The 22,929-nt window shown below is 40.5% G+C and overlaps 1 protein-coding gene across 1 annotated transcript in view; it reads left to right on the top strand.

The window, feature by feature from the left end:
• The window catches only part of Lkb1 (Lkb1/serine/threonine kinase 11), a 67,899-nt gene that overhangs the window by 5,041 nt on the left and 39,929 nt on the right, over positions 1-22,929 (top strand). The window contains exons 2-3 of the mRNA XM_072305096.1: positions 6,565-6,738; positions 20,802-20,934. Of these exons, the coding sequence (XP_072161197.1) occupies positions 6,565-6,738; positions 20,802-20,934 (307 nt within the window). The remainder of the gene's footprint in view (positions 1-6,564; positions 6,739-20,801; positions 20,935-22,929) is intronic.

Raw genomic sequence — 22,929 nt, 5'->3', positions numbered from 1 at the left:
AAGACCTCCGAAATCTAGTTTCCATTAATTCACTGGAATTCGCCCTGTGCTCTTTTCCAATTTTTAATAACAAAATTCAGTTTTTCCACCATTTTTCTGTAGGTGCATGCCGATTTTTGGTTTTAAATAAAGTGCCCACACAATGTACATGCATATTTTTTTATAATGCCTTATTTATTTTAAAAAGCACTCAAGTCTCCGAAATTTTTTGTTTTGGTAACGCTTAGCTCTAGCGTTCTACTGGGCTGATTTACATGATCTTTGCGGATATCAACGGGCAATTTTCTTTAAACGAGCCCGCTTACAGAGCCTCATTTATGGGAGGGGGGGGGGGTGGAGTTATGCCATCGGGCGGCTAATTCCGGATTTTTTGGGGGTTTTTTTTAGCGGAAGGGGAGTGTATGTTTCATTTTCGCCTTTTACGCCTCACAAATCCTCCTTCCTTGAAAAAGCATTTGCCCTTTCCTTAAATGCTGTTTGCAACACTTTCCTGCACATACCTTTGCTTGTCGACCACGGAACCAGAAGTGCTATTGCTTTTGTTCTTTTGTGCCTCTTCTTTGTTTTGTTGCTTTGCTCATTTTTAACTACTGGCCGCTGTGCAGTCCAACCCCCAAAGGGCCCGCATCGCAAGCCTTTGTTTCTCAATTTAAGTATACTGAGGGCGCGCTACGATGTCTGGATAATCGGATGAGTAAATACCATAATCTCTTAATTGGGTTGACGGGTGAGCTGGGCAAGGGTAGGGGCAATAAGCAAAATTTGAAGTTCCCTCCAATGAAAAATGACGGGAATTTCAAATTTGGCGGAAAATTGACCAAATTAGAGATATTGAAGTCTGGTTTTTTAGTCTCAGTTCGTTTGGATGATCAACCGGGGTAATTCTCATGGCTTTCTTGGCTACTAATGGAATAAAATCGCTGGATAGTCACGCTCTATACTGAAGGCGCGATACGATGATGTCTGGACCTGAGGTTTTTCCAGCACACGCTGACACCAGCAAAACCATATCTCGGCCAATGCCGGTCTCTTTTACACATAACAATAGACCGCTCGGAATCAATGAATCTCAATCCGTCGGCCTTTCCTATGGCCAATTGGAGCTCCAAAGAAATTTGATGACATTTTTCAGTTTGCTTCGACTTTGACTCTCTTAGTAAACTTACATTCTGCGGAAGAAGCAGATTACAATGAACTAACTTTTTTTATGATTTGTATACATACAACGGAGATGCCGGTCAGCAAGTTGCAAATTCAGCAGAAGAAATATTGGACCGCGTTTAGCAAACAGGAGCCAGCGTGATTACAGTGTTTTCAAAATCGTGCAACTACTTTTTTTCTCTTACAAATACGAAATGTATGTACTGTATGAAAATTTACAGAATTATTTCCCCTCAAAATTAATAAAACTTATTTGGTGGGAAGCCAGAACTATTTGTTATTTTGGTAGATTTTACTTGGATAATTATGAAAAAACAATATTTTAACTCCCCTTCCACTTGGCAGGTTCCTGTTTGCTAAATGCGATCCTATTGATCTTGCTATGCCGCAGAATCACGTATTTTCTTTGGTTTGACCACCAATTTGCTCGAAATTTTACCGCGAATTTGAAAATATAGACTAAAAAAACTTTTTTTGAAAATATAAAAAAATTGTACTGGCGAGCTGCCTAAATCGTCGGTTGAAATTTCGAGGGTCAGATTCAGGTAAGCGCAAGACAATACGGTAAGTAGCGATATCGAGCGTGCCGAGTAGTGGTCTAGAGGATTGCTGTGTTGCCAATTAAGAGGTTATGGTATTTACTCATCCAATTTTCCAGACATCATAGCGCGCCCCCGGTATACTTAAATTGAGCAACAAAGGCCTGCGAAGCGGGCCCTTTGGGGGTTGGATGCACAGCGGCCGGTAATTAAATATGGCCCATCATGAAGAACAAAAGCAATAGCACTTCTGGTTCCGTGGTCGACAAGCAGAGGTATGTGCAGGAAAGACTTGAGTGCTTTTTAAAATAAATAAGGCATTATAAAAAAATATGCATGTACATTGTGTGGGCACTTTATTTAAAACCAAAAATCGGCATGCACCTACAGAAAAATGGTGGAAAAACTGAATTTTGTTATTAAAAATGGGAAAAGAGCACAGGGCGAATTCCAGTGAATTAATGGAAACTAGATTTCGGAGGTCTTGAAATCAACGATAACACATTTTCTGAGACATTTCTTAAAAATAGTCCTTTTATGATATGTTTCGCTGGATACGGGTCAAAATTGTTGTTGCTTTGAAATGAAAGCCAATCATTTATTTCTTAAAACTGTTCGATTCAGTGAATAATAATCGGTAGCGTGCAAAATAAAAACAGTAGAATAACATTCGATTTGGAACTCGCTGACACCCAACGGTATATAACCCCCGAAAAGGCTCCTTAATGATTAGGATAAATTTCTCTGTTTAAATATCCCGTGCATAGAGCGCCGGATCTCCCGCCCGGATGTTTCTTCAGTTGCCACGGTACTTGGCCCTTTCCGTCCGTTTCCATGGGCAGAAGTCAAAGCGGAGAGAGATGTGACCACGCTGCGCTATTAAAGGTTTCGGCTACCTGCGAGCCTGCGACTCCGGAGCGGAAGATTCGGGTTCCGACGGAGCGCTAACTTGTTTTACAGTCCCCGTCTCCCATTTCAAGTAGTATTTAAACCCCCTAATTTTGGAGCACAAAATTTTCTTTTTGCGGCACAAAATAGCACAAAATTATGACGTGCTTTTTTCCTCGAAATTCGAGAGTGGGGGGCTATCGTTTCTACAGCCCCCCAATTTGAAATGGTATTTAACCCCCCTAATTTTGGAGCACACAATTTTCTTTTTGCGGCACAAAATAGCACAAAATTATGACGTGCTTTTTTTCTCGAAATTCAAAGGTGGGGGGCTGCCGCACCTGCGACCCTCCCCCTCAACTTGGGGTGGTATTTAGGCCCCCTAATTTTGGAGCACAAAATTTTCTTTACTACGGCGGAGAGTATTACGGCATACTTTTTTTTCAAGAAGTTAGTAAAGGGGGGCAAACATTTCCACAGCCCCCCAAAATTTGATGTGCCCGTTTACCCCCTAAATTTACAAAAATGAAGCGTTTTTCTGCGGCACAAATTAGCACAAAATTCGCAAACACTGACGGCATACTTCATTAACTGCGGCAAAAAATAGCACAAAATTATGGCATACTCTGGCAAAATTTTTTTCTTACGGTACAAAATAGCACAAAATTATGGCATTCCTTTTTTTCGAAAATTCGAAAGGGGGGGGGCTACCGTCTCTACAGCCCCCCCCCCCCATTTTGAGGAGCGTCCCTCCCTCAATTTTGCAGCACAAAATTTTTAATTTGCGGCACAAAATAGCACAATATAGCACAAAATTAGCACAATATTATGATATAATCTTTAATTTCAGATTCGAATGTGGGGGGAGGGGCTGTGGAAATGGACCCCGTATGTTCAAGTACCTAATTTTGTTTGAACAACTCCATTGAATATCTTATGATATTTTGTGACATTTTATGAATAGTTAGTGTTATTATTAAATGCATATTTCTATTGATACGATAATACTGCGAATTCTGTTGATAGGTACAACGTTGCAAAGCTTCCATCACAGACCTATGAAAATTGCCCATTTTGTTAAGTTTCTCAATCAAAAATCGAATTTCGTGGCCACAGAGAGATATATTCATGGGGCTTAGATGCAATTTCATGATAAGTCTTCTATCAAAAATCGAATTTCGTGGCCACCGAGAAATATATTCATGGGGTTTAGATGCAATTTTATGATAAGTCTTCTGTAAAAGTTATACCTGCAGTGTAAGTTTATTTTTAACGATACAGCGTTGCAAAGTTCATATATCTGAGCTTTAAAAATTTTTGTAATTTTTAAGTAGCAAGTTTAAAAAGCAGCTCTCGTGGATATTTAGTAAAATTTAAGGCATACAATCGACTATTTATGTCATTTCTAGATGTATGTCCGTGTTTGAATAGGAATACTTTGACTGGTGGTGATGCAACGTTGGCCAACTTGCTTTATGAATTACAATTTTTTTTTTAAATTGAAGACGACTTTAAAGGGCATCATAACTCTTATCAAGGCAAAATATCCAGGTTTGATGTCAGTCTCAGGTGAGAATTGGTTTTGACGAAAACACTTTTGCCAAGTTAATTCATAATATTTTTCAAAGAATAAACAATAATATGATTTTAAAATAAAAACTTATTTATATGTTGTTTTATTTTTTTTCCTAACGAAGTATGGAACTTTTAGAACTCATAAAAGAAAAAAATAATAGATAATAATGCCGGAATAATACTTTTTGACACATCAACGCAACAATGATTTAATTATTCAAATTATTTTTGAAATTGTTTTTTTATTTATTTATTTATTTATTTATTTATTTATTTATTTATTGTTTTATTGTTTTATTGTTTGTTTGTTTGTTTTAACATCTATTATCCTTACGTTGATGATACTTTGTTTTCCAAGGCACAACACATGTATTTTCGATTTTTAGATGTATTTTTACCAAAAAAACTGAAATGCTTCTATATTCTATGTTTGTTTTTTCATTCCACGTAAAAAAGGTTGAATTGGCAACTAAGTCGACGCAGAATTTTTTATATTTTGAAAGCAATGCTGATGCTGAATCATTCATTATATTCCCTAAACTCACTTGAATTACGTTTTACAACCAGATTATTGGAAGTATCCATATTATAAACTTATTATATAATCTAATGTCAAAAGAAAACTAAATAAAATTGGCAACAGTGCCATTTTTAATAAAAATTTTCACGATGGATTCCTGAAAGTCCTCCACATTTTGCTTCACAATATTAACCATCGACACTTTTTCTATCTGGTCTCCAATAAAATAACAACATAAAATAGATATTTTCATTGTGTAAACTTTGCAACGCTGTATAATCGCATGCTGATATAAATTATTTAACGCATCCACGAGTATCACTACTCCTTGATTTCATGTCTTATAATATAGTTAAATCTTCACTGAAATCGGATTGTGAATGAGAAACTTATAAAAAATGGGTATTTTTAAAGCTCAAAAATATAAACTTTTCAACGTTGTACTGCCAAAACATGGCTTATTCACGAGTCAAAACTTTTAATTAGGGACTCTTTTTATCATAAATTCTATTTACGCTTTGTGTGAGTATCCTAAAGTCTACTCTAAAGAATGTTTTTTAAAGGAAATCCATGGAAAAATGAAAATTACTAAGACTCAAATATGCAAACTTAGTAACGCTGTATCTTGGAAACCAGATGTATACTCATGCTAAAATTTTTACTGGAGGCTTGCCACATCATGAGGTTACATTTAGGTCTCATGCGAATGAAATCCCCGGGCTCCCGAAAAGAGGTCATTTTTTTGGAGGCTCTTTACAAAGGTAATTTTCGTCTTGAATTTTTAGTATATTGTGAGTAAAGATAAAATTTGTGTAGATTACCAGTATATATTTGCAAGGTAAGAGAAGTTGCACAATGTAAGCGACATTGGAATAGTCTTGGTTTCTTTTTGCATAATGCAATCTAATTATCTTATAGTTTGATAGGTCTATACCTATTCTTGTCACCCAAAATTGACAATGCTGTCTAGCACAAGCCCTAGACGCCATTGGAAATATCTAGTAAACTATAAGAAGGACCCTTCATAATCATCTTGGATGCGTTTTCAGGGCAGCACTAATAGTGCTGACTTTTCCATTGGATTGTAAGGTGATGCCAGGACATCATAGCGAATTTCATACTTTTCAGTTGCCTACTGGTACTTAATGGTGATTTTGGTTTTATAATTTTGGACTGGGTGTAGGTAAGCACCTGAATTAAAATACGTATGCCACACTCCAAAAAATTTGCAATTTTTGGACATTGAAAGGTGTATTTTAAGTCGTGAGACCTAAAGAAACTAAAACTGCTCGAAATCTTGCTGCTAAAGGAGAATTTTCTCCTTCCGCGCATTAAAGATACTTATATCAAACCAAGAAGGCTTGCTTGTGAGTTGACTTGAAGTGTACTGTTTAGAATTTTTGATTATTTGTAATCATAATATCATGTTTAATAAGTTCTTATTAAATTTTCTGATAAGTTAATATTGAGGGTTCTCAGTATGCATTGTTAGAAGAATTTTGCAGTGTCCAATGGAAATTTCTGTAGGTACTTAAGAAATATGAACTTTTTGACCTGCAGACTATGATGCAAATGTAATCTCTTTGAAAGATTTCCAAAATTTTAAATTTTGGCCCTGAACTCGAAGGCAGCTATGGCAATGGCAAATTTTAGGAGACCTTTTATCCTTTGAATCTCAAAAACTGATGAAATCTATTTTCAAGAAAATGATTTTTATGATGTTTACTATTAAACTGTATTCCTCTTTAACATAAACTTCATTAATCATTTAAATTGAGTTTTTTCTAAGGAAAAAATTGGTGCTGTGAGTTGGAAGTACTGTCAAATGATAAGTAGTAAAATGTTCACCTTCTTCAAACAATTATGGGTTTTATTTTACAGAGAAATTCAATTGCTAAGAATGTTGAAGCATCATAATGTGATAGAATTAGTTGACGTTATTGTGAATGAAGAGAAGCAAAAAATGTATTTAATTATGGAATTCTGCATTGGCGGCCTTCAAGACATGCTAGATAACTCACCAGGGAAAAAGTTGCCTGATTGGCAAGCTCATGGGTATGTTTTTATTATTATTATGAAACTTTTTTACACCGTGGCAGATGAATTTAAGGTTGTATGAGACCTTAACATGAGAGTTGTATGAGACATTAACCATAACATGATGAGTTTAAGGTTATTATTTATTTTTTTATTTCACAGGATTTCTTCCGGTATTCAGAACCCAGAACGAGTCGAGGACTAGAGTTTTGGGTCCTTTTCATGCCCTAACCATTAAAGTTTTCAAGAATAGAAAACTAAAAAAACGAAAAGAAAGAGAGAGAGGACCACTCTACGTTAAGGAAACTCCGAACTATATTGCAGGTGCTGAGAATAACTGACTTCTGAATGGTGTGGAAAAGGTGATCCGGTAGTTTCAGCTCTTTTAGGTGTTTAATTAGGCTCTCCGGTATGACTCCCGTGACGGACATGATGAGAGGTCTGTTGTGAACAATGTCCGTGCCCCATTTTCTCTTAATTTTCACAGAAAGAGGCATGTACTTGCATATCTTTTCCTCATACTTCAACAACAAATTGTGTCAATTAGGGATGCTGAAATCGCAGACCTGCGCAAACGAGCCTGCTTATCTATCAAGATGACTTCAGGTCTACTACCCATAACCATCCAATCAGTTTGGACTGGATTGTGCCAATACTGGCGATATCGTTGATTCTCAAATACAGTTGGCGGATCATAAGTTCCAGATTCCTAAAGAGATCGCAATTACTTGCCAAAGCTTGAAAACTATCTGTCCCATGTCGTCATGATGCTCTGTATATTTTTTCGCGGCAAGCTGAGTACGGGCAGAAGTGATATGATCTATTCTTTCAGAGGCCGCATTAAATCCTCTGCACCTGTAGCTCCCTGTGTTTCCCTGTGTGATAGTATTACTCTACATAAAGGTGCCGTACCGGCTCACTCTGCCCCCCCCCCCCCCCCCCCCTAGAGAAAAATTGGTTGAAGCGATTTCCTTTAAACTTGGCACACGCTTAGCAATTGTCGTGAGGAGTTGATCAAAATTATTGTATGTATGTATGAGCCGCTTTCACGGCGCGCTAGGGCGCTCTGCGACGCCTACTCTCCATAGGAATCTGCCATGGTAGAGATCCTCCGGAAGCTGGCATCTCTCCATCTTTTCACGGATGCCCTCTACCCACCGTTTGGCTGGAAGCCCTCTCTGCAACCTACCTGGGGGGACCCACTCCAACACCTTCTTCGGCAACCTGGTATCAGCCATTCTCTGCACATGCCCATACCACCCGCCCGGCAAAATTACGTTGTGGCAACGTTGCCAAAACGTTGCAATTTCGCCGTTTACGTATTCGGGCAACGTTGTGGTAACGTTGCCACAACGTGTAATTTTGTCAGCTTGCATGAACGTAATAGGCAATGTTTCTGCAATGTGTTTTAGCAACATAGTGGGAATGTTGCAAAAATTTTGTGAAAAAAATTGCGGTGATTTATTTTAGGAGTACTCCACATTTTACCTCTTAGAAATCAATGTGGACTGCAGAGAAGGTTCCCTTAGGCACCCGAAAGTCACGCTGAGTCCGAAAGTAGCCGCGCTCCGCCCGGGTTCCCAAGCGGGCTCCCATCGAAGTACTAACTACGCCCGACGTTGCTGATCATCGGTGATCGCCCGTGTGTCGCTGCCACTCAGCCACGGACGCTCGCGCGAGAAAGATCGCTTATTTAGCATTAATCAACATCCCCAGATCTGGTTCAATGATAGAAAGCAATGATATTCTTGCACTTCTGTGCATAATTCTACAACGAAGGACATAATATTAGGAAGATCAAGTTTCTACAAAAAAGGAGTATGGAAAAAAAAAACTAAAAAAGAATTGAATAAATATATTCATTTTCAAGTTTCTAAAAAAAAGGAGTATGAAAAAAAAAACTAAAAAAGAATTGAATAAATATATTCATTTTATATAAATAAAATGATTATTATTTTAATTATTTATTATATTATATTATAATAATTTCTTATTATTACAATTATTTGGTATTTTTATTTTGTATTAAATTATTTTTTAATTATTTATATTTATTTGTATTATTTTATTTTTAAATTATTTTTTATTTTTTTAATTTTATCTTTATTTGTATATTTTTATTGTTAATTTTTTTTTATTTTTTTTAATTATCTATCAATTTTTTTTATTTTTGTACATACATATACATATTTTTGCGACATTGTATGAGGGCGCATTCCCTTATATTGATTGGAGAAAATCATCTGTTGAAAAACAACAGAAAGGAGAACACCTGAAACAGTGTAAAAGTGTCCCCTCCGATTTGCAGCACATCATCTGCCTGACCTCATAACTGAGTTCTACGACCAAAATTACATAGGGATTGATACCTCACATGACACTATATGCGCATTTTAAAAAACCGAAATCCCAGAGGCCTTATTATGGCCGCCATTTTGAAATTTAGGCATTTTGGGGGGTGTTCCGGGGTCGGACCGTGGTAAACTTTTGGTATGTTGTTCACGAGGAACTACTGATGACGTTTACATAGGAAAAGTTTGTTAAGCAATTTGTTCCGGGTCAAATCGTATTTGTCCCTGACTAATAATGTTTAACAACGTTGTCACAATATATCTAAGAAATATTTATTGAAACGATTTTTAATAATGTTTCAGAAACATTTCTATAAACGTCTTGAAAATATTGTCTAAAATATAATGTCAGGCAACATTGCTGAAACATTGCTTAAACGTTGCTGCTTTACCTTTACAAAGCAATATCATCAAAAATGTTGCCTTGCAACGTTGCGGCAACGTACACATTGCTCCCTTGCCGGGCGGGTCTGAGTCCCCTGTGGTTCTGCCTCGCCTTGAGTCCACTGACAAAGTTGCTTGGCAGTCTGAGGGTGGGGTGCAATTACGGAGATTGCAATATATCACACTTGTGGTACATGGATGATTTGAAATTGTTCTCCAGTCAGAAAGAGAACCTTCACTCGATGTTAAATATAGTAGGAGAATTCAGTAGCGACATCCAGATGAAGTTCGGGCTCGATAAGTGTAAAATAAGCAGCATAGTCAAAGGTGTTTGGTCAGCTCACGAAGGTTATGAACCTGCGGGACAAGAAGGGAAAATAGAAGGTATGCTTGAGAATGATCAGTATAAGTACCTGGGGTACTTGCAAGCGAGAGGAATCCAGCATAAAGATGCAAAACAACAAGTTTCTGATGATTATAAGCGAAGACTCAGGTCAATACTAAAGTCTGAATTGTCCGCACGTAATACAGCGCTCGCGATCAATACGTATGCTACCTCACTGTTGACCTACACATTTGGCATTCTCAATTGGTCCAAAACTGAGCTCAACGCCCTGGACATTGCAACGAGGAGGGAATTCCGGAAGTATCGTGCCCATCACCCTAGAAGTTGTGTTGAAAGGTTCCACTTGCCGCGAGCGGAAGGGGGCAGGGGGATCCCAAGTGCGATGCGCAGACATCATCAGCAAGTTCAAAATCTAAGGAAGTACTTTCTTGACAAAGCCAAGGAAGGCAAGTTGCATCAGGCCATCGCGCGTGCGGATAAAAACATCACGCCTCTGAATTTGAATGATCATACCTTCAACCCAGTAGAAACGCTCCCAACCACAGAACAAACAATCGGGCGGTGGGAGGCTAAGCCTCTTCATGGACGGTACATTAAAAGACTCCATGAAGACGCAGACATAGATGCTAAATAGAGTCTCCCTGGAAGATGCCGCGCCTGATGTCAATCGTCCCTATTTTTAGCTGTTGGCCGGGTGTGTTTAGACAGAGCTCGGTTTTCCAGCTTCTCATAGTCTGTGCTAAAAACTGTATAAGTTTCGGATTGATACCGTAAATTTCAAGGACCTCTAGCAACCAGGAGTGGGGAATGCTATCAAATGCCTTTTGGTAATCAATATAGGCTGTGAAAAGAGGTGCCTTTGTGTTGATAGCGGTCTTAGTAATTACTTGTGTTGATAGCGGTCTTAGTAATTACTGCATCAATTGTTAGTTGTTCTTTGCACCCTCTTGAGCCTTTACGACATCCTTTCTGCTCTTCGTCTAGTAACTTATTCTGCTCAAGATGTTTGTAGATCTTCTCTGAAATTACAGACGTTAACAGCTTGTAAACTGTGGGAAGGCAGGTGATCGGCCGATACTTTGCAGGGTCATCTGAGTACCGCTTCGTTTTGGGTATTAAAAATGTGATTCCAGTTGTTAGGAATGCTGGCAGCTCTTCCGGGCATTGAAGGATTTTTCCAAAACACCGAGCAAGTTGCTGGTGCGCTGATTTGAAGGATTTCAACCAGAAATTTTGGAGCTTGTCGGGGCCAGGGGCTTTCCAGTTCAGCATCTTTTTAAGGGCTCCCTCAACATCTGCTTCGCTTATCGTTTGCTCTGTCATTTCATCCTTGATGTTAACTTTGGACTTAACTTCCTCTAACCACTCTGCGTTATTGTTATGGTTGACTGGCTTTCTCCATATATCTTGCCAGAAATCCCTGGTGATTTCAATGCTAGGCGTTTTGTCGTGCCCTACGTTTTCATCTGCTCCTTTATGCTGCAGACTCCTGTAAAATGCACTTTGGCTTCTCTTGAATAACCCATTTTGTTCCCGGCGTATGTTACTCTTTTGGTACCTCTTTAGCTTCGCTGTTTGAACTTGTAATTTTTGTTTAAGAAGATCTAACACATCGGTTTCGGTGGGATTATCCTCGCTCCTGAGCTTTTCAAGAAGTTTTTTACCCATCTTTTCGACTTTTGCTTGGGTGTGGTCTCAAGTACTCGGTGAGAATGCCTGTATCCTTCCTTAGGCCTTTGATTGTCTTCTGTATCCTGGCTTCCCACGCTGGTCTCCTATTCTTTTTGCCACGACCGTTGCCTTCTTGTAATCCATCGATTTTCTGGTGATTGAGGAACAGAACTGTCGCAGCTCCTACGAAAAGCAGTGTATGCAATTCTTGGAGTGACGTTTCACTAGTAATGATGCTCCCTAGTATGCCATTGATTTCAGCTATGATTTTTTCAGTAAACGGCTTATTGAAAAGTCGTGGGAGTCTGGGTCTACTCGCAGGCTCTAGATGCTTGAACTGTGACAGGAACTTGTCGAACACCTCTGTGGCTTTGGGAGACGGACTGGTTGGGTTTTCAGCCCTTGCTCTTTTCTGCGCAAATGCAGCACGTATCTCTACTCTCCTGGATCCTGCCGAGCTCTCCGCACTAGCCACTACTTGAGTAGCATCTCTCAAATTTCCTTGCTCCATTCTCTCCGTTTCTAGAAGCTGCAGCTTGTTGGCGACCTCCCTCTTGATTCGATTTATGTCAGCCTCAAGGAGAAGTTTATTGGCAAAAATTGATCTCCTTTGGTCCAATATGTTCTGAATCGACTTGCTCCTCAGTTCAGGGAACCTTTCAAGCACCATCCTATGCAAATCTCCACTATAGGGTAGGTCAGTAGTTTCGTTCCGAGTGATTTCGAAGTAGCAGCGCACTATGTGCTCGTTCATTTCTTTGGTCCACTTGGTTCGCCTTCGTCCTGGAACGGGAAGAGTTGTAGGTGCGGCTATCACTACGACTGCGGGTGGCTGATTACTTGCGGGCGTTACTTCCTGGGTTTCGTTTCCTATATTCTGCATCTCTCTTGCTACTTCTTCTTTAATTTGATTCAGCCTGTCTGGAGCTACGCGTTGCTTATTGACTATTGATCGCCGTTGTCGCAACATATGCTGCACTGTTAGATGTTGCAGCTCCGGAAAACGATCCAATACTTTCCGATGCAGCGCTGCTCCATGGGGTTCTCTCGTTGACTCGAGTTTGGTAACTTCAAAATAACACCGAATCACATATTCGTTCATTTCCTGTGTCCAAGTGATTCTCTGTTTGTTTTTTGGGCCTTGCGAGGCGGGCTGCAACTGTGGAGTAGCAGCAACGCTCTCATCAGGCACAGCCACAAGATGTTGTGGAGTGTGATCGCTATTGTCAATTCTGGATGTAGAAGGTGTTGTTGACCGTCGTTCCGTCCGCTGAGGGGATCCTCGGCCGGCCTCGTCCTCAGCGTGGGGTTCATGTACCACACCAGCCTCCCCAGTTGCTGGTGCGTCCGAGGCTCTTCTTATTCTTTGCTGGAAGATTGACTCCTTCCTGCGGGGAGCAAACCCACAGGAAGGGTTTTGTACCTGTCTCCAGCTACTGGCTCCGGCGCCGCGGGGTTTATTATTATTATTATTATGTTCTCGTATCTCAATTCATAGCTCGAGGCCGGCAGATTTTTAGTCCTCCCCCGGCAATTCAATGCAAAGGAGAGTCCTTGAATTTAAAATTGAAGTAAAAATTTAAAATTGGGATTAAAACTTTAAAATTGAGATTAAAACTTTACAATTGAAGTACAAAATTTAAAATTGGGACTAAAACTTTAAAATTGGAGTAAAAAACTTAAAATTGGGGTTCAAACTTTAAAATTGGAGTTAAAACTTTAAAATTGGGGTAGAAATTAAAAGTTGAAGTTTAAAATGCAGGTTAATCTATCGGTTGGTGGTAACTATCCATCACCCAGAACTCGCCTCACAATCCTGCAGCTCCCTAGCAAAGCTGCTTTCTGCAATTGTTGATACAGCTTCTCCCTAAGGTTGATCTTCCTAAGACTATCAAACAACTTCACAGGAATCTCCCCCGTTGCTCCAATAATAATTGGCACAATTATTACTTTGTCCAATTTCCAGAGGCTCTTGATTTCGTCTGCCAAAGGCATGTACTTGCTTATCTTCTCAGCATAAGCGCACTGGATATTCACTGCCGACGGCATAGCTACATCGATTGTAAAAGCAATTTTGGCATCCTTCATTGTGAGCACTATGTCTGGGATGTTATTAGGAATGGTTCTATGGGTGCGAATCTTCCTGTTCCAATAGAGGCGGCATATATCATTTTCTTTCACCTGGGGAGGTTCAGATGACCCTGCAAAGTATCGGCCGATCACCTGCCTTCCCACAGTTTACAAGCTGTTAACGTCTGTAATTTCAGAGAAGATCTACAAACATCTTGAGCAGAATAAGTTACTAGACGAAGAGCAGAAAGGATGTCGGAAAGGCTCAAGAGGGTGCAAAGAACAACTAACAATTGATGCAGTAATTACTAAGACCGCTATCAACACAAGTAATTACTAAGACCGCTATCAACACAAAGGCACCTCTTTTCACAGCCTATATTGATTACCAAAAGGCATTTGATAGCATTCCCCACTCCTGGTTGCTAGAGGTCCTTGAAATTTACGGTATCAATCCGAAACTTATACAGTTCTTAGCACAGACTATGAGAAGCTGGAAAACCGAGCTCTGTCTAAACACACCCGGCCAACAGCTAAAAATAGGGACGATTGACATCAGGCGCGGCATCTTCCAGGGAGACTCTATTTAGCATTTATGTCTGCGTCTTCATGGAGTCTTTTAATGTACCGTCCATGAAGAGGCTTAGCCTTCCACTGCCCGATTGTTTGTTCTGTGGTTGGGAGCGTTTCTACTTATTATTATTATTATTATTATTATTATTATTATTATTATTATTATTTTTCATATTCACTGCTGTCACCAGCTTTGCTGGGTTGCTTTAAGCCCTCACACAGGGGCAAACAATGCTCCTAGGTATGAGGGCTGTTTGTGGTTTGGGTAGCCGGGTGGTGGTTATTTCACTCCCCCTTGGGGGGTGGCTCGTCACGGACTAGGATACCTGTTTTAGGAACCGAGGCAGGGTAGGTGTCTGGAGGACGCCTGCCTAAAGGTTTCTATCCTGAGGTGGTAGGCGGTAGGGGTGTTTTTGGTGTGTGGGAACGTTCTAGGTGTATTCGCGCTGCTCCACCTAGCTTAAGACCTTCCGGAGGATTCTGGCAGTGCCTAACACAGCAGACTTCTGGGCCAATACTAGCGAATGTTTCCCAGGGATTTCGTTCTTCAGTTTAGTCCAGTCTTTAGAGACTGCTCCGGTAGCTCCTATCACAAAGGGTATGACTCGGGTTTTGGTCTTTCACATCCTGCTGATTTCGATCTCTAGGTCTTTATACTTTAGTTTCTTCTCAGCTTCCTTTTTTGTGATGTTCCTGTCTGCTGGGATAGAGACGTCAATCAGCAGACACGTTTGGCCTTTCCTGCGTAGGATGATGTCCGGTCTGTTTGCCTCAACAGTTCTATCGGTTCTGATAGGGAAGTTCCACAGGATCGTTGTCTCTCCATCTCTGGTTGTTGCAGTGTTTTTCGGTTTGTGTTCATAACATTTATCTGCGTCGACTTCGATTCCATATTCTTTGCAGAGGCTGTAGTGAAGTTGGGTGCATACTCTGTCGTGTCTCTCGATATAGTCCTTTTGGGCTAGAATTGGGCAACCTGATGTTATGTGCTCAATGGTTTCTTCGAACTGGTGACAGATTCTGCATTTGCTATTCACATGTTTCTTGTGGATTTTCCTCTCTCGGTACCTTGTGTTTAAGGCTTGATCCTGTGCCGCTACAATTAGGCTCTCTGTTTCTGCTTTTAGTACTCCTTTACTGAGCCAGATGGTAGAGAGATTACTCTCGATAGAGTCATTTTCTAGCATCAGTGGATATTGCCCGTGCATGATCTTTCCTTTCCATTTGGTTCTGATGCTTTCTGAGATTTTCTTTTTGATTTTTTGCTTCCTGCTGTTTATGGGGGCCACTTCAAAGTTTTCTCCGAGCTCGGCTTCAAACTTGTTTGCTTCTTTCGCAATGTGGTCTTTGTCTAGAGCAAGGTTGACGGCATATACGGCTTTGAGAAAAGGGTCTTCGTTTTTTTTTTCCTGGAGGTAGTACTTCGCATTGATGATGGAAGATTTGTATGTTGATTCAATTTGCCTAAGTCCTCGTCCTCCTAGTTTTCTGCTCACGTATAGCCTGTCAACGTCTGCGGATGGGTGGTGCATTTTATGCATTGTCAGACATTTTCTTGTTTTTATGTCTAGCGCTTTTATTTCTTTGATTTTCCAATTCAGAATTGCAAATCCGTACTGTAGAACGGGTACGGCTAGCGCTCCGATTGCAGTTATCTTGTTTTTTGCCGTTAGCTCTGTCTTTAGTACTGCTCTTACTCGACGTATGTATTCTCTCTTTACCTTTTCTTTTATTGTCTTATGTTGGATACCTATATTTTCTTCCATTCCGAGGTATTTGTATGTTTCACCTGGGTCTAACTGTCGGATGCTGGTGTCGACGTCTATATCCATGTTTTCTCCGTGGATGTATTTACCTTTCTTGAAGGTTACTTTGGCACACTTATCTAGGCCAAATTTCATACCTATGTCGTCACTGAATTCTTTCACCGTCTCGAGTTGATTTTGCAGTTTCTCGTCGCTGCTGCTGAACAGTTTCAGATCATCCATATACAGGAGGTGCGTCAGTTGTTTATGGCCTGCCTTGATGTTATATCCATTGTTCATGTTGTTTAGTCGTGTAGAGAGGGGTATTAATCCAACGCAGAACAGAAGGGGGGAGAACGCGTCCCCTTGGTAGATTCCTCGTCTTATTTTAATTTCAGAGGTGATAATTGTATCTGTTTTTCCTCTTAGTTGGATGCATGTTGACCAGTGCTCCATCATGTTCTTACAGGCGTTTACTATATTCGGGTGCACTCCCATGAGTTCCAGTGCACGGATGATCCAGCTGTGAGGCATGCTGTCGAAGGCTTTTTGGTAGTCCAGCCATGCGATCGATAGGTTCTTCTTGTTCTTCCTGCAGTCCTCAATGATGGTTTTGGATATTAAGAGTTGGTCAAGGCACCCTTTAGCTCCTTTGCGGCACCCTTTCTGCTCTGTAGGGAGTAGTTTGGCACTTTCTAGGTATTTGTACGTTTTTCCGGCCAAGAGTGCCGTGAAGATCTTATACGCTATGTTGAGGCAGGTTATGGGCCTATAGTTTTTGGGATTTGCCGTTTCTCTATTCTTTGCTATCAGATATGTAGTCCCTTTGGCCAGCCATGGTGGGAATTCTTTCCCGTTCAGTAGTTTATTGTACTCGGCTGTTAGGTACTTATGGATGCTAGGGATTCTTTTGAACCAGAAGCTTTGTATCTTATCTGGGCCGGGTGCTTTCCAGTTTGCAAGGTTTTTTATGGTAGTTATCAGTTCATCATCACCGAGATCTGTCCATTCCATTTTGTTGTTCGTGACCTCTGAGTCTTTGATCCACCCAGCCTCCGAGTTGTGCTGAGTAGGGACTTCGTAGATTCCTTTCCAGAACTCTTCCACCTTTTCTTTCTCTGGGGTTTCACCGATGTCGGAGGAGTCACCTTTGATGTTCCTGTAGAAGCTTTTGCAGTTGGTTTCGAAGCTTCTGTTGTGAGAGAATTGATTTGATCTTTTCTGGTATCTTCTTATTCTTTGGCTAAAGACAGCAATACGTTGCCTCAGTTGCTCCATTACATTGTCTATACTGCTTTCTTCTCCTTCCGCGGTGTATTTATCCAGGATTGACTGGACTTTGTGGGTTGTCTGTTGTCCTTTTTCCTTGCTCGTTATTTTGAAGTTAGCTAGTACTGAAAGGTTCCTCCTCAGATCTTGGATTCTGAACTCAATTCTTTTTTGCCATAGGGGCTTACTTTCTTTCTTGTTCATTTTAGTTCCTTTTGGGCCGTTCGACTCGTCACTGATTGTGAGGGCTGCAGCGTAGAGCAAGCAGTTGATTTTCCACAGGTCGAGATTTTCTTCGCTCTCAAGCATATTTTGTACTTCATTGTTAGTTCGCATGATGATTTCTTGGTCTTTTTTCGCCCCCTTTATTTTCCTTATCGGCTCTCTTTCTTCCAGATTCATCTCGAGAACTTCTTGATACACGCTTCTTAGCTTTGATGTAGAGGTCGTTGTTTCTAGTGTGCTCGTCGTGTTCTGCTCTTGGGGAGTTGTTTCGTGTTCTGGTTCTGGAGATGGTATTCTTAGCTGCTTACTTCTTCTGGGAGTTTCGTTGGTTTGAGGTATGTTTGGCGTTGACTCTGATTCCCTGGTGTCAGTTGGATCATTCCGTCTCGACGGGCGGTTCTCGTCGTTTGTGGCATCACCTGGTGAGCTTTCAGTTGTGTGTTGGTCAGTGGATGCTTCTATGGTGGAGTGAACATCGTCTTTAATTTCTTGAAGCTGTTGTTCGGTTAGTTTTTTCTTGTTCTCGATGTATCTTCGTTGCGTGGCTAGCTTATTAGCGTTGAGATGCAGGCGGGCATTAGGGTTTCGTTGCCTCCATAGCTCGTAGGTGGCCTTTATGTTGTGGATGCCCGTGTTTTCCTTAACAAACCAATGGCACCATATGACTTCTTTGTATTCCTCTTCGGTCCATTGTACTCTCTGGGTGTGGTTGGCTGCATTATTCATTGTGGTAGGGGAGTTTTGGTTGTTATTGGTATTTTGGGTTTTTCTGGTGACACCCAGTTCACATTGTGTTGCTAGGTTTGCGGCTACATCAGCTTTGATTTCTTCAATTTGTGCCTCACTTAGTTTTTGGTTTTTCGCAATGAATCGTCTTTGTGTGGCGAGCTTGTTTGCATCGATATGCGGGCGGGTGTTCGGATTCCTTTTTCTCCAGAGGTCATAGTTGGCGTTTATATTGCAGCTTTGAGTGCTCTCTTTGATGTACCAGTAGCACCATATTATTTCTTTATACTCTTCTGTGGTCCACTTCACTCGCTCTGTTGCTTGCCTACGCTGTGCGTTTGTGTTCTTACCGGCCGGGCTAGTTGGTGGTGGGCTTTGGGCCTGTGGTGTTTGATTCAGCTGTTTCTGCTGTTTCTGCGTTCTTTTCCGTGTTGTCCCAGAGACCTGAGTCAATTCTTCTGCATTATCATCGGTTCGGTCGGTTTTTCCTTTATAGTTTTGGGTTTTTCTTGCTTTAGAGTTGCGCGTTTCCATATTTGTTCCCACGAGTAAGATGAGGATTTAAGAGGGTCCACCCGTAACCTCTTTCCGGGTAAGACTATATTAACTCTGGGAGGGCGCCTGGTATCCCAGGGCTCCGTAGGTCGACACCAACATAAGCGCCCTGGTGCCAAGGGACCCGATGGGCACGGTTCGCATAACACCCCGGGTTGGGCTTTTCATTAAGTACTCCTTGGCACATAGAGTGTGCGTCCAGAGTAACTCGGGAAAGGAGGTGCGTCAATACCCCAGACCATAGGCAGTCCTCCCTGCAGATTATTATTATTATTATTATTATTATTTTTCATATTCACTGCTGTCACCAGCTTTGCTGGGTTGCTTTAAGCCCTCACACAGGGGCAAACAATGCTCCTAGGTATGAGGGCTGTTTGTGGTTTGGGTGGCCGGGTGGTGGTTTTTTCACTCCCCCTTGGGGGGTGGCTCGTCACGGACTAGTATACCTGTTTTAGGAACCGAGGCAGGGTAGGTGTCTGGAGGACGCCTGCCTAAAGGTTTCTTTCCTGAGGTGGTAGGCGGTAGGGGTGTTTTTGGTGTGTGGGAACGTTCTAGGTGTATTCGCGCTGCTCCACCTAGCTTAAGACCTTCCGGAGGATTCTGGCAGTGCCTAACACAGCAGACTTCTGGGCCAATACTAGCGAATGTTTCCCAGGGATTTCGTTCTTCAGTTTAGTCCAGTCTTTAGAGACTGCTCCGGTAGCTCCTATCACAAAGGGTATGACTCGGGTTTTGGTCTTCCACATCCTGCTGATTTCGATCTCTAGGTCTTTATACTTTAGTTTCTTCTCAGCTTCCTTTTTTGTGATGTTCCTGTCTGCTGGGATAGAGACGTCAATCAGCAGACACGTTTGGCCTTTCCTACGTAGGATGATGTCCGGTCTGTTTGCCTCAACAGTTCTATCGGTTCTGATAGGGAAGTTCCACAGGATCGTTGTCTCTCCATCTCTGGTTGTTGCAGTGTTTTTCGGTTTGTGTTCATAACATTTATCTGCGTCGACTTCGATTCCATATTCTTTGCAGAGGCTGTAGTGAAGTTGGGTGCATACTCTGTCGTGTCTCTCGATATAGTCCTTTTGGGCTAGAATTGGGCAACCTGATGTTATGTGCTCAATGGTTTCTTCGAACTGATGGCAGATTCTGCATTTGCTATTCATATGTTTCTTGTGGATTTTCCTCTCTCGGTACCTTGTGTTTAAGGCTTGATCCTGTGCCGCTACAATTAGGCTCTCTGTTTCTGCTTATTATTATTATTATTATTATTATTATTATTATTATTATTATTATTATTATTATTATTATTATTATTATTATTATTTATATGCGAAGTTATCTCCAGCTTTGCTGGGTAGTTGGGCTCTCTTCACGTGAGCAAACAATGCTCATTGGTAGAGAGAGTATAGTGGGTTGAGGCCGGTGTTAACTTGGCTATGAATGGCCAATTTACAGCCGACGATAAGGTTTGCAGTAACCGGGGTGAGAACTGTGTCCTAAGACGCCCACCCAGAGGTTGCTTCTCGTCGATGATGGTGGGGTAGGGGTTTAGGTTGTGGGGGAACAAATGAGTATGGATTCTTTGGTTAAGGTTTTCAACTTAAGACTTTCCTCAGTATCCTAGCAGTTCCGAGGATTGCTGCTTTCTGAGCTGTGACAAGAGAGTGCTTCCCAGGGATTTCTTCCTTAAATTTCTTCCATTCTTTCGAGACTGCTCCCGTCGCGCCGATTACGAAGGGTATGACTTTCGTGTCCGTTTTCCACATTCTACTTATCTCGATTTCTAAGTCTTTATACTTGAGTCTTTTTTCGGCTTCCTTCAATGATATGTTCCTATCCGCTGGGATTGACACGTCGATAAGCAAGCAAGTTTGCCCCCTTTTTCGCAGTATGATGTCAGGCCTGTTGTTCGGAACCGTCCTATCAGTTCTGACAGGAACATTCCATATGATAGTTGTTTGTCCATCATCCGTTGCTGTGATAGCTTTTGGCTTGTGCTCGTACCAGTTTGTTTCGACTTATTATTATTATTATTATTATTATTATTATTATTATTATTATTATTATTATCATAATTATAGATAGCATAAAATTTCCCCATGGTAAATTGTCATTATCAACCTGACAATCAAAATTTGTTCAAAATAATACACAGCTTTTATTTATTCACAGATATTTCACCCAATTAGTGGATGGTCTTGAATATTTGCATAGCAAAGGCATTGTACATAAAGATATCAAACCTGGTAACCTTCTTCTCACATCTGGTCAAGTTCTGAAAATATCGGATTTCGGTGTAGCTGAGGTATTTTTTGCTCTTGTTTACAAATTGTACTTAGATCATTTCGCGTGAACTCAACCAGGTGCGGTACTCGGCACCATCCGACGCCCCGTTCGCGAAATATCGACCCTCGAAGATGAGGTGAATTTCAGCGCTATTCGAAACAGCCCGTTTCAGAGATTCTCATTTTCTGAACTTCCCTCTCTTTGACTGTGCCTGTTAAAACTCTGTATAGATCCATTATTTTTTAAAGTGTCGCTAGATCAATTTTTCTCGTAAATCTACCATCGAAATCGAGCTAAAAATGATTTAAATGGCCATAATCTAGGTGATTACAAAATGCTCAATTTTTTGGCCACTCATTGTTTCAGCTAAAACATCTCAAATACAGTATCTCCGATTCTAGATTCTTATTTTTTTAGGCCAAGCTTGCGATAGAAAATTGTGGTTGCTATACTTTTTGCAGTTGCCAACTCACAGTTATAGGCGTAAAAAATGTGGACAGAAAAGGTCCAATATTGGTTTAAAAAAAGAAGGAAAAAAATACAACTTGCTACTTGTTGATCAAAGTATCTCAAGACTTTAACCGGCAACGAAAATTTTTTATCCTGCGCTTGAACTAAAAAAATACAAATCTAAAACTGGAGACACTGTTTTTAAGATATTTCAGCTGAAACAATGAATGGTCAAAAAATTGAGCGTTTCTTTATATCCTAAATTACGACCATCTAAATCATATTTACTTAATTTTTCGATGGCATATTTAGAATTTGCGTGAAAAATTGCTGCAGAGACAATCTTTAAAAACATGATGGATTGATACAGAGTTCCACTATGGAGAGTCAAAGAGCTGGAAGTCAAATAAATGAGAATTGCTAGAATGGGCTTTTTCGAATATCACTGAAATTCACCCCATCTTCAGGGGTTGATGACTCGCGGACGGGGCGACAGGTGGGAAAACCCGCTAAGGTAGTCTCTAAGAATAATGTAAAGGCCTCGTATAAAAATTCTCAGCCAAATTGGAGGGGGTCGGGCACCGCATCTGGTTGAGTTTAAGCGGAATGATCTAGCTTGGTCCTCACTGAAGGTGCAAATTTTCCCATTTAAATCTTGAGATTTGTTCATTTTCCTGGCCTAAAGCCATGAATGAACAAAAATTAGGAGGGAGATAGGTAATCTTTATTCTTACAGATATTTGATTGACCAACTAAACTATCCTTTCTAGGAAGTGAGGGATGGTTGGAGTGGAGGGGGTGTATAGAATCAAATAAGTATTATTCTCAAATGTTCGGAAAGTGTATCTGGGATTTTTGAAAGTTATTTTCTGTCTAATTATTCTAATTGTTAGGTTGAATTAAGCTTTTACAATAGTGTGCCAGTGTGGACTTATATCGCCATTTTAAATGAAAAAAAATTGTATGTCAGAAGCAAAATATCTTCTACTGTGGGCTAAGTTTGATGCTTGCAACTCGAATGCTCAGTTTCAATGTGGAACTGACTGATTCATGCAGTAGAATGTTTGCACAACTGCTTTACAGGTTGGGCCAAAAGTAACGGAAAAGTGACTATTATCTTTTGAACAAATTGAAATGAGAGGTTCCGGTTTGGACCATTGCTCATTGTGGCAAGGGGCTGATTTCTTTAGAGTAGGCTCATTTTTAGGGCCTCCAAAGGGAGCAATTCGAAATTTACAAGTGGCAACCCCTCCTTTATGATACATCGGTAGGGAAAGAATAAAAAAACTAGAATGTTCACGCAAGCTAAAGATCAATCCAATTTTTCGTTCTTGAGATATTCACGATATTGAGGATTGATGAAATATTTTTGGAGGTATCATGTAATGGCAGGGTTTCTAAAATTTGTTCCAATCTCATGATCAAACTGTCACAATTTCCTATTGCAATCGCTGCCAGCGACCTAAGTAGTGATTACTCCTGGAAGATAACGGACACAGTCAGACACGACTCAGAGTTATTATTATTTATTCATTTTTTTTTTATTTTTTTTATTTTATTTTTT

This window comes from Bemisia tabaci, chromosome 1 (genome assembly GCF_918797505.1).
Source record: "Bemisia tabaci chromosome 1, PGI_BMITA_v3".
Lineage (NCBI taxonomy): Eukaryota > Metazoa > Arthropoda > Insecta > Hemiptera > Aleyrodidae > Bemisia > Bemisia tabaci.
The sequence above is the reverse complement of the archived record's forward strand: the minus strand, read 5'-3'. Positions and strand labels throughout refer to the sequence as shown.